This window comes from Aegilops tauschii, chromosome 5 (genome assembly GCF_002575655.3).
Source record: "Aegilops tauschii subsp. strangulata cultivar AL8/78 chromosome 5, Aet v6.0, whole genome shotgun sequence".
In the NCBI taxonomy this organism is placed as follows: Eukaryota; Viridiplantae; Streptophyta; class Magnoliopsida; order Poales; family Poaceae; genus Aegilops; species Aegilops tauschii.
In genome coordinates, this window is record NC_053039.3 from 451,610,718 (window position 1) to 451,623,470 (window position 12,753).

Here is a 12,753-nt window from a genome sequence, read left to right on the forward strand (position 1 = left end):
TCGCTCCCTGATGGCTCGCCGCCTAAGGCCGCTCCCCATGGCGCGACCATGGCAGGGTCGCGTGGAGCGGGTCAAGGTCGAGGGCTTTTTTGAAAAATGTTATTGATAACAATACTAACTTTTTTCGGTTTAAAAGGCCCATGCATATCCCTATATCAATTGTTTGACCAATGTAGCACTAGTTATAAATTACAAAAAAATAAAATTAAGAAGTTCAAATGTTATAACTTCCATAACAAACGGTTTGAATTACATTGATCTATCCCTGAAAAAAGGAAGAATTACATTGATCGAATTGTCTAATACCCATCCTTTTGGCCTGCTTGTCTTTCCCAGCATTCCAACGAAGTCGGCGTAGTCACTGGATGTCGGCGTAGTCGACGGCGCCGTACGGCTGGAACCACTCGGCGAGGAGCCCCTGCCCCTTCCTCCTCTTCCTCCTCGGGTCGCACCCCATGTCGCGGCACAGCTCGTCGTTGTACCACACGTTGACGGCGCCGAGGCACGGCCTCCACGGGCGCTGCCCCTCACCGCCGCCGCCGCTCCGACGCGCGTAGTACCTGCCCCACTCCGCGCAGCTCTCCTCCATCCGCCGCACGCCCGGCAGCCGGAACGCGCCGTCCAGCAGCCGCGCCACCCACTTGGCCGTCATCTCGCTCGCGTAGATGTTGTTCAGCCCCTCCGCGTGCCCCACCACCGCCATCTGCGGGATCCGCGGGTGCACGCACTCCCGGTACAGCGGCACGGCCGTGTCCGGCGACCCGGCGATGATGTCCTTCACCCGCGGCGACGCGAACATGTCTTTCAGCTTCTCGTCGCCGAGGAAGCCCGTGGCCAGGACCACCACGTCGGCTGGCACGACGCGCTTCTCGGCGCCGGCGCCGTCGAGCACCAGGCCGTCGTGGCAGAAGACGAAGGACCTGGACCTCGCGAAGACGACGCTGCCTTCCTTCACCTTGTCGTAGAACCCGTCGGGGAGCATGGAGAGGAGGCACGACGACACGCTCCTCGCGAACCCGTGCCCGGGCTCCATGCCGTGCTCCCGCATCGGGATCGCCCTCCGGTAGTACGCCCCCGTCGCCGCCGATATCGCCCACGCGAGCGGCGCGAGCAGCGCGGCGAGTAGGCGGGAGGCGGCGCCGGCGCCGGGCCGGGGGACCATGAGCTCGGCGAAGCGGTTCATGTAGAGGTACCCGATGCTGATCCCGCCCCACACGTTCGCGCTGTGCAGCAGCCACTGAGGGTTCCGGCACACCATCGTGCACGGCGACGCCGCACCGTTGGCCTCCGCGCAGTCGGCGGCGATCTCGAAGGCAGACTTGCTGGAGCCGATGACGGCGACGCGCTTCCCCTTGACCAGTGCCGCGGCGTCCGCGTCGGCCATGTCGGAGAGCTCCATGGAGTGGAGCACCCGCCCCCGGAACGCCTCCGGTCCCGGGAACGCCACCGGGATGTTGGGCACGCCGCTGAACCTGCCGATGCAGAGGATCAGGAAGTCGAACTCGTGCACCTCCTGCGTCTCCGGCTCCTGCTTGCCGGCGCCGCGGTGGCCCACGGTGAGGCGCCACGCGCCCGAGCCGTCGCCGAAGGCCTCGCCGTTGCCGTTCCACCTCTCCCACACGTCCGCCGCGCCCTCCGGCTCCGCACCGACGTACTCCGCGGCGACGACCCGGCTCCGGAACCTGACGCACGCGTCGACGCCGAAGCGGCGCGCGTAGGCGGCGAGGTAGTCGACGACCTGGTCGTGGCGCGGGAACGCGCCCGCGGAGTCCGGCCAGGGGAAGTCCGAGTAGCGATAGGCGGCGGTGGGCGACTGGAGCCTGGTGGAGGCGAGCGTGCGCGTCCACAGCCCGCCCACGGACTCCCCGGCCTCAAACACCACCGGCCGGAACCCGCGCGCCAGCAGGAGCTTGCACGCCGCCAGCCCGCTCGTGCCGGCGCCGACGATCGCCACCCGCTTCGCCCTGTGATCCATCGTCGACGTCGACGCTAGGCAGCTTAGCAGTTTCTTGGACTGAGGATCGATGGCTGGTTGATTCAAAGATCGACGCACTGACACTGCCGCTGATATATTAATTTTTTGGGCGGGGGGGGCCGCGCTGGTAATATTATTTGTGTTGGGTGGCGCGGATCAGGTGCAGCATTTTATAATCGGATGAATTTGGAGGTCAGTGCCGTTCAATATGGGCTGCTCGCTGGTCTAACGTCAGTGAGTTCGTGGATATAGCAGAATAAAATGCGTTTTTAGATGCCTTCTGGAAGGATGTGTACATGTGTCAACCGCCAGGATTTGTTCATCCAAGTTACCGCAGCATGTTCGGAAGCTTGATAAATCCTTGTATGCTCTCGAGCAATCCCCTACAGCCGCTGGGGAAGCTAGCATTTGACAACATGTGGGGCGGGTGGAAATTGTAGGATGGCTGAATATTTCTCTTTATAAATAAAGTAACGAACGAAAGTACACGGTCGAACGATACAATACGGCGGAGAGGCTCCCTTCACAAAGCAAATCAAAAGATACAACTCAGCGAGGCCCGAATAGAGACCCCTGAGCTCTATGACAATGCCCCCAAGAGGGTGACGGCACGAAGTGTCACCGCTGCCGAGTCTGAGAACAGACACAAGTTTTCACCATGAGCCCTGAAACCGGGACGAGATCCACGATGCCGTCTTCAAGAAGCAAGCGGCACCCGCGGGCGTCGCCGTCGTCGGCGCCAGAGGCGCGGAGCTTTCGCTCAGACACTCGCCTGCATCACCAAGAGGAGTCTCGGCCACCACCTCAACCAAGGCCAACTTGCCCACCCCGGACTTGGGCCCCACCAGAGCAGGCCTGAGCTTCCCGCCACTATATTCCTAGTCGCCCACACGACCAATAGATGGAGCCACCACCGCCACAACGAAGCCTACCGGAAAGCCAATCGTGAAGCCTGCCGTCCGGAGCCGCCGCTCTGGCATCCATTCCCCTGGGCACCACCGACCATCCACGTCACGACCACCTGACCACAGTAGTAAGAGTGAAAGGGACCACCTTTCACTCCTAGCCCGGGGTCAGCCACCGGGTTCGGGCGGCACCTACACAGTAAGAGGCTCCCACGCATGTGTCCCTAGCTGGTTCCGGTGGACCGGGGGGGAGGGCAACCCAGTGACTACCGACGGCCACCGCCGAGCACGCTTGAACGCCACCATGTCCATGGTCATTGGCGTCGATTCGTACGACGACACAGTAACGCCCGGAGAGCTACCCTTGGACTGACGCCACATAGGCACCAAGCAAGAAGGGCACAACACGGACCAAGTGTAAGTGCATCTAGTGCCCCCTTAGTATTTTTGGAGTATTGAAGACAAATGGGTTAAAGGACTAATGTGTTTGTGAGTGTACACAAGAGATATAGTCCCTGAAGATTTGGCTTGACCGAAGAAAGACGACCCCTCAAAATGTATTTCTCTAAGTGAAGAATTTGGTGCGGCCTTTGAAGAAATTGAAGTGAAGAAATGGAAGCGTGAAGACTTTTGTTTTCGCTGTTTCTTTTTTCTTATTTAGTCATAGAAAAAACCGTACTATTAAAAGGGGTCTAGGTGATCCATATATCGTTTTTCCAAAGTGATGCTCAAAACTATTCATATCGTACCGCTTCGAATGAAGCCTTTGGAAATCTTTGGCAGTGCCGACGAATTTGCTAGTGGCAGAGACGTAGTTCTTCTGGTTGCTGACGGATTTGGTCAGACTGAGGAGTTAGGAGTTCGCGAGTGCGATCTGCCTCCCGTGAGGAAATTGAGTTCCCCGACGAATTTGAGAGTTCAATTTTTCCGACCGTTGCTGCGCCATGTGCCAGCTGTTGAGTGGATCCTTATCCTGACAACGGTCATGTCCTAATGGGCATTTATGACAATTCATGTCGGGTTCCCCCTAGCTATAAAGAGCCGCCCCCCTAGAACCACTTGTTGGTTGGCTACTCTAGAGAGAACTTAACACATGTCATTTGAGAGCAACCCTTCCTCTGACGACTTTGTGAAAAATCCAAGTGAGGAAAAACCCAACCAAAGCCAAAGTGACTGACCGTCACTGAAGAGTTTGATATGTGTGATCCGACGCATGTTACCTTTGAAGACTATCATTCTTCCAGACGGTTAGGCATCATGTTCTGAGCACCCAAGAGTAACTGTGGCTTGGCGGTGAACAAGTCTGTGAAGGTTTTGAAAGTCTATCTTAAAGACTTACCACGAGTGATTGGGCAAGGTCTGTTATGACCTTAGCTCAAGAGGAATATGGTGAAGACTTAGTTTCTTCGGAGTTCAACTCAGTCGCCTCAACCAGACGTGCAGTTGCAACTGGAACTGGTCTATAAAATTGTTGTTTCTTCACCGAGCCTACCTGATTTCAAATTCTTCACCCTTTACTTTAAGTTATTCCGTTGTTGAAAAATCTGTGATCAATTTTCTGAAGAACTTAAGTGAAGACTTTCATTATGTTATTTTTCACTTCTTAAGTTCATCTTCCTCGTGCTTGAATGCTTGTAGGATTACATGTTCTTCACTTGTATGTATCTTATATGCATGCTCTAAGTTTCTGTGATGAATTAGTCTCGCCTCGTTTCTATTTGTTCACTCGATCTTCGTCAAATTCATTAGAGTTTGAGGAATTTCTAAAAATCTCCCATTCACCCCCCCCCCCCTCTAGGAGTAAACCTACGCTTTCAATTGGTATCAGAGCAAGATACTCCTTTATTCTGTGTAATTTTGATTTAACCCCAAACCCCCCCCCCCCCTCAGTTTGTATCCGGTTTGCGAGAAAAAGTGTGTCTGGACCGTTCGGCGGACCGATACAGGCCAGCGTTGTTGGATGGCACAACACGTCTGGGTCGCGCGCTCCGGACTTATGCGAGCGGTTTAAGGGTCGGTGTTGGAGATGCAATTACAGGCCATCAGGGAGATTGATGCAGTGAAAAAAAACATGGTCCGGGAGTGAAGATTTGAGTGGGATGGGGGTGTGAGAATCCTACGTGACAGAGGTCCGGACTCCCACAAAACTCCTTCCAGTTTGTGGCCGGCTTGCGGCAATTCGAACTTGCAGACGTCTCCGCGGACATTTGCAACACCGCGTTGAATGGCAAAAAATGTTTGAATGCCTTTGTTCGAATATTTGCGAGCGATTTGAGAGACAGGCATTGGAGTTGCCCTAGAAGAATACACGAGAGGTATGGTTCACAGGGGACAATCAGGGCTCGTTCCCTCGGAAACTGGCCCACCAAATGGTATGTAGGGTTTTTCAGGGTTTTGGGGATAGACGGGATAATCCCCAAAATACTCTGTTTTTCTACTCTCTAAACCACCAGCACCAAACGAGGTCTCATCGTGTTCTCCAATGCAGAATAGACAGGCTCATCCAATAATCGACGATCTACGAGCAGTTTTCATTGTTTTCGTTGCTAGGTCCGTACATGGAGCTCACTGAACAAGTAGACACTCACGATTGAGTGTACAAGGCATTAGCAAACACGGCGGCCAAAATCATACGGAGTATATATGGTCGCATTCCTTGCTAGGTGGTCTTGGTTTTCTTTATTATTATTTGTAATCACTTTCCTTATAAAATTATTGAACATTTTTTCTAATGTACTCGAACATTTCTTTTTGTAGTCATTACATTTTTTAAATGGAGTTTTAGACATAAAACAATTTTTTGATTTGTACAGAAATATTTTTCTCAAGTATTGTGAACATTTTTTATTTAAGATACACGAACACTTTTGCAAACAGTATAAATAGAAACATAAAAAATAGACAAAGCATTTCTATTTGACATGGAAAGAAATTGTGGTGTGTCATATTTTTTGATTTTTTTGTAGGGAACTATCAAAGATATTTTTAGGAAAAGTTGAAATGATTTTTGATTTTATTTTTGAGGGGTTGAAATGATTTTTATTAACACTTTTTAGAAGGTGTAAGTGATAAAAGGCCGTGCCAATGGGAGGCTGACAGCCCATTCACTCTTCCTTCGGGACTCGTGCTTGACAGAAACATTTCATTTAACGACTGGAATGGGCCTATTGCGAGTTGGTGTACTGCTCTCTTCTTTGGAAGCAACTAGTTAAGAAGCGCTTCTTCGGGAGCCTCCAAACGATCATTGGGTGGGCTGAGAGCATGTCATTTGGCACGCTCTCAGCCGCCGCCACGTGTACTGCTCTGTGCATTTCTTCTGGATTTTTTTTCGCTCTCGTTTTTGGCTTTTTAGATGGTTTTTTCTGGGTTTTTTGGCTTTGCGGTTTTTCATCGGTCTTTCTTAACTTTTTGAAAAGAAAAAAAATTGAAAAAAAATGACGCGAAAAAACGCATTTTTTCCTTCCGTGAGAGGCATGGTTTTTTTTTTCACGAAAGGCACGGTTTTGCTTCCGGGAGAGGCACGGTCGTGCCTCTCGAAAACAAAAAAAAAATGTGTTTCATTTTTTTTGCTTCCGCGAGAGGCACGCCCGTGCCTCTTGGAAAAAAAGTGTTTTCTCTTTTTCTTTTCTTCGGTTGGAGGCATGGTTTTGCTTCCACGAGAGACGCGGTTTTGCTTTCGCGAGAGGGACGGCCGTGTCTCTCAGAAACGGAACAAAATGTATTTTCTCCCTTTTTTCCCGTTCGGAAGAGGCACGGTTTGCTTCCACAAAATACACGGTCGTGCCTCTTGGAATCGAAAAAGAACACATTTTCTTTTTTTTTCTCCCGCGAGAGGCACGGTTTTGCTTCCATGAGAGGCACAGATTTGCTTCCGCAAGAGGCATGGCCGGGCCTCTCGGAAACGTCTTTTGGGAAGAAAAAAATTATTGTGTTCCCGGTTCAGTTTTTTCGTCCTTTTTTATGTAAAATAAAGTTCGTCAAAACCTATCAACATGGGATGTAAATTTTGAAGATCTCGACGCGAGGAACCCAACGTGAAAACGGTTCGAGATTTGAATGCATGGTTTAAGAGATAAAACATTTTGGATAAACGAATCTACGAAAAAGGGAAACTCCCAGGTTGCGACAAGCGGCGCACATGCAGTGTGCCCCTTGTCGCAAACTGGGAAAGTGTGAGTGATTTTTGGAAAAAGTACTCCTTAATTGGTGATTTCGCTTTTCTATGTCTCCTTTGATAGATTTAGTGGTCCGGCCCATCTACGCACTCACGTAATGTTTCTTTGAAGCTTCCAATCGGTTTTGAGAAGCTTCTGGTCTGTTTTTTTTATTGTTTTTGGTGTTTCGACCTATTTTTGTACGATTTTTTTTCTGCATTTGTTTTCTATGTTTTTCTCCTTTTTTAAAAAAATGCATGAACTTTTTCCATGTAACGAAGTTTACCAAAAAAATTGTGAAAATTTTCAAATTTGTGTCTTCCTCAAATTTTCTGAACTTTTTTCAAATTTGATAATTTTTCAAAAATGATGAACTTTTATTCATAATTGATGAATTTTTTCAAATTTGTTAGATTTTTAAAAACTCAGTTTTTAAAAAAATTGATAACCTTCTTTTCAAAACCGATGAATATTTCTAAATTTTGTGATTTTTTTTCAAAATATTTGGTTTTTTTCAAATTCGTGATTTTTAAAAAATTAAAACTCTCTTCAATTTTATGAACTTTTTCTTAGTTTGTGAACCGTTTTCAAATTAGTGAACTTGTTTAGATTAACGAATTTTTTATTTCCTGAACTTTAAAAATTTTGTGAACTTTTTCAGATTCATGAACCTTTTTTCTCAAAAATGAACTTTTGTATGTTCATGATTTTTAAAATTCGTGAGCTTTTTCTGAAAGGTCAACAATCAACGAGAGCCTAATCATGGTCAATAGTGGACGACCAAACTGGGAACCAACCGAATCGAGTGAACCAGGAAGATAAAAAACTGAGTGAATCAGATTTTTTTAGCGAGCGATGCAGGAATGAGGAGCGCTCGAAACGTTGTATTGGGCCAACCCATAGGAGGGTGGTGTGTGAGCGTTAGTTCCCCCAACGGGCGCATAAGGCGCTAATGAGGAGCACCTGATTGCGTATACTACTTAGTTAGAGCAAGCATAATAATGTGACATAGCTAAGGTATACAGAACTCGCAACAAATTTTTGTCTAGTTGGAGAAGAAGAGAGAAGAGAACGAGATGTAGATTTACATCCGGCTATAGCACGAGCTCTGGTAACCTTTGTGAGAGAAAAGATTGGACACATATTAACAACATATAGCATGCAAGTATGGCTAACTATTATATAAGTGAGCTATAGGTGATGTGACAACTTCATATATCCGGTTGTTGGCTGAAAGGATCGATATGGTTGACTAGAGGGGGGGTGAATAGGCAACTAACAATTTTTATCTTTTCTTGACCAAATTAAACTTAGCATCAAAATAGGTTGTCTAGATGTCCAACTAGGTGAGCAACCTATATGATGCAACAACAACAAGCACACAAGCAAGCAAGGGATACAACACAATAAAAGTTTGCACAAGTAAAGGTAAGAGATAACCAAGAGTGGAGCCGGTGGAGACAAGGATGTGTTACCAAAGTTCCTTCCCTTTAAGAGGAAGTACGTCTCCGTTGGAGCAGTGTGGAGGCACAATGCTCCCCAAGAAGCCACTAGGGCCACCGTATTCTCCTCACGCCCTCACACAATGCGAGATGTCGTGTTTCCACTATTGGTGCCCTTAAAGGCGGCGGCCGAACCTTTACAAACAAGGTTGGGGCTATCTCCACAAATGAATTGGAGGCTCCCAACGAAACCACGGAGCTTCACCACAATGGAATATGCCGAGGTGACCTCAACCGTCTAGGGTGCTCAAACACCCAAGAGTAATAAGATCTGCAAGGGATTAGTGGGGGGAATCAAATTTCTCTTGGTGGATGTGTAGTTCGGGGCCTTCTCAACCAATCCCTAGAAAATCAACAAGTTTGATTGGCTAGGGAGAGAGATCGGGCAAGAATGAGATTTTGAAAGGCAATGGAGCTTGGGGGGAAGAGGTCAATCCTAGGAAGAAGAAGACCCCCCCCCCTTATATAGGGGAACCAAAATCCAACCGTTTTCTGCCCAGGCCCGCGGCTAAGCGGTACTACCGCTCCTAGGAGCGGTACTGCCGGTTAGGCGGTACTACTCCGCACAAGCCTAAAAATACACAGAGTGTATCTACGGTAGTGCCGACGGAGCGGTACTACCGCTGACCCCGGCAGTACTACCGCCTAGGGTTTTAGACCTGCGGAGGCAGCGGTAGTAGAAGGTGCCAGGGGCGGCAGTACCGTGCGGAGCGGTACTACCGTCATAGTGCCGCTCTAGTACCGCTAGAAGCAAAGTGGGAACAGAACCTTGCACCGAGGAAAACCCCGCAAGCGGTAGTGGAGACGATAGTACGGGCTGTAGTACCATCGGAGCGGTACTACCGCGCCACTACCGCCCTACTACCGTGAATTACAGACCGACAACCGAATGTTGCACGCTCGGGGAAACCCTAAGTGGTAGTGCCACGGAAGTACCCAGCGGTACTACCGCATAAGCGGTACTACCATGGGCACTAGCGGTACTACCGCTGGCAAGATGCTGAAAACACCACAAAAAACATGGAAAAGCTCCAGAGAAGGGAAAGGAGGTTGTGGGTGCATATGGGGTTGTGTACGTGTTGATTCCACCCATACCTTTCCAAAGCGGACCCCCTCTTAATAGTACGGCTTTCCTACGACTCAAATCCACCGAAAAGAAACGTAGAGAACCGCCATCTTCGATAGGCTCCGAGGGGCATCGAATCGTCTAGTGCCTAGACATGAGATATATGAAATGCTCAATGCACACGATTAGTCCGCAAAAATGCATTGTCATCAATTACCAAAACCACTTAGGGAGAAATATGCCCTTACAATCTCCCCCTTTTTGATGGATTGATGACAATACGGGATTTGCACATAGAGATATATAATGAGCATAAGCAAACCCAAAATCTATAAAATATACACAGGCTCACCCTAGATGTGTGCATTCTATAGATGTGCTTTGGACTGCACAACACACACACACTAGGATCAACACTCCCCCTATATTTTATAGACCAGGCAATCCTTGCAACAATATAACAGACACTAAAGCAAGGAAACTAAAAAGACAAATGAGCATAAACTCACGCACATAGGGACATAATAAGGATAACCAGGGTAGCATATGTCTTACACCATATGATAGAGTCTCACGGCAACCAAGGCAAACGAAGCAAAAGAGTTCACAAGCAGAAACACACAGAAGCAACAAGAACCAAGCTTGTGACTCAACAACACCCTGCAGAAAGACAAATCCCCGGTCCTAAACCTCTCCCCCTTTGGCATCGAGACACCAAAAGGGGCAAAGAGTGATCTAACGCAACTCCAGGTGGCACTAGTCTCCACCCATGGACTCGTCAGACTCCTCAGAATCAGACCCATCAGTAGACTCCTCCTCAGACTCGTCGGTCTCCTCCTCTATCTCCTGATCCTGAGCTGGAGCAGATGTAGCAGCATTGGACTCATCCGAGTCCGTCCAGTGAGAGTGTGAAGAAATCCACTTGTCCTCCAGAGTGATACGATCCTCAGAGCCATCCAGAACTAGGATCTCAAGCTTCCTCATGATAGCCTTCCTCTCCTGACGAGCCTTCTTGGCATCCTCATGTGCCAAGTACATCTTGTGTTGAACATCGGTCTAAAGGCAAAAGAGCTTCTTCACCTTGTGCTTGAGCTTAGCCGCCCAACCTGAGTGACCAGAAGAATGCTCTGTGCCGGGAGCAAGACCACCAGCATCACCCTGATCCTCTCCAGAAGCAGAAGACACTGCCGTCTCAGGACGAGTAGTAGAGGCCCAAAACTCCTTCTGACACAAGTTGAGGACATCATGAGGAGTTAAGGGTCTGGTCTCAAGAGGCACACCAGGGAAAGTGGAGCTCCAGGTAGTATGAATCAACTTGAAGACGAAGGGAGAATAAATTGGGCAATGATCTCCATAGGTAGCATTCACTAGCTCCTTCCACATGACATGAGAGACATCCAAGACCGCATTCGTGTCCTTCTCAGAGTGGCATAATAGTAGCATATCCACAAGGTGCCCATGCACCATGTCCAAGTTGCCAATGCGAGGAAAAAGAGTGTGCCGGAAGATGCGATGCATAATGTCAAAGAATGGCTTTAGCTCCTTCTTGACTCCTTTCTCTGTCTTAGTGATAATCATATGAGGCTTCAGCTCATCCTTGTGAGTAGGCCCCCCTCATGGTGAGGACGAAGGCCAAGAGGCTTCCTCAGCCCCTCGTCAGGATATCCCAGAAGCGCCATAAAAGCACCCCAAGTGGTGCGCAACTGCCTGCCATTGGTCATCCAGATCAAAGTGCGCTCTGTGTTTGTGCCATACCATATGGTTGCAAAGAACTGTGCAACCAGCTCTGCATCGAAATCATAGTTGAAGGTCATGAGGGGCACGATGTTGAGCTGATCACAGAGGGCACGAGCTTGTCCAAAGTATGCCTGGTACTTCTCCATGTGATCCAGGTTGATTGACTTGGTCTTCACAAACAGGTTCTTCCTTCCCTAGATTCGATCAAAGTACACAAGTGATTGGTCCTTGTTCCAGAACGGTGAGCCAACAAGAGAAGGATCCTGAGGAAGGATGTAGGGGTTTTCCTCACGGTATTGCCAATACTCATTTTGCTTCAATTCAGCAGCCGTCTTGACCGGTTCCTTCTTCTTCTTGCGAGGAGGGGTTGACTTGACATTGGATTTTCCCTTGTTCCTGGCAGACTGACGATGAGCAGGCGGCGGTGTGGGGGCGACCTCTTCTTCATCTTCGGAATACACAACTCTGGCATGATAGGTGCGCCCACGCTTGGATGGGGGATTCACATTCTTGCGACGAACCTTGGAGCTACTACCACCTGGAGAGACACAAAACTGCAAGGGAAAGAATGAATACAAACTATGCATAAGCCAGGGAGAAACAAATGTGAGAAAGGAAAGCTTAGGTGAGCATTCTGGAAGTTGGGGCCTCGAGCGGTAGTACCGCGGAACTGGGGCGGTAGTACCGCCCGAGCGGTAGTACCGCCGCATAGGAGCGGTAGTACCGCTTTGGGAACGGACGTACGAACTCCCCAGATCCGGTAGTACCGGAGGTCACAAATTCAAAAATGCTCAACTAAAACTTCAATCTTCCTATCTAGCAGTCATTCAACGTCCTACTCAAGCCCCGATTTAGCCAAAAATTGAGAAACCAACATGCATTGCCCTAGAAACCTAGATTCAAAGGATAGAACCGTAGGAGCAATGAATGGGGGCAATACCAGGTTCCATGGCGAGAGGAGGTGGTGGGGAAGGATTCCACCGGACGGAATCGTTGAAGACGGCACGGAATCGGCCAGCCGGAGCGGCGGGCGGGGCTGTTCTTCATCGCCTGAGAGAGAGAGTCGTGGGGTGGGAGAGTGAAAGGGTATGGGGGAGTTAGAACTCCCCCTGCCCGATACTTACCCCCCACAGCGTCCTGCTAAGCGGTAGTACCTCTAGGGGTAGCGGTAGTACCGCCCCGATACTACGGCCGGGTAGGAGGCCCAGTAGTACCGCTGGACGGAACGGTAGTACCGCTTAGAGCGGTAGTACCGCCGGCAGGGAGACAGAACAACCCAGAAAAAGAAAAAAAGGCTTATGCACGACTAGGGTGGTTGAAGCATAGAGATAGGCTTGGGATGGAGACTCAAAAAGGACAACACAAGGAAGAGATACTCCAAGTTCTAAAAACCAATAAACCGAGAGCAACTTGG

General features: G+C 49.3%; 1 protein-coding gene across 1 annotated transcript; it reads right to left on the reverse strand.

The window, feature by feature from the left end:
- Window positions 1-205: 205 nt before the first annotated feature.
- Window positions 206-2,108, reverse strand: LOC109782061 (probable flavin-containing monooxygenase 1). Its single transcript, XM_020340645.4, has one exon. The coding sequence runs from the start codon at window positions 1,973-1,975 to the stop codon at window positions 359-361; it is 1,617 nt and encodes a 538-aa protein (XP_020196234.1). The 5' UTR covers window positions 1,976-2,108; the 3' UTR covers window positions 206-358.
- Window positions 2,109-12,753: the final 10,645 nt, after the last annotated feature.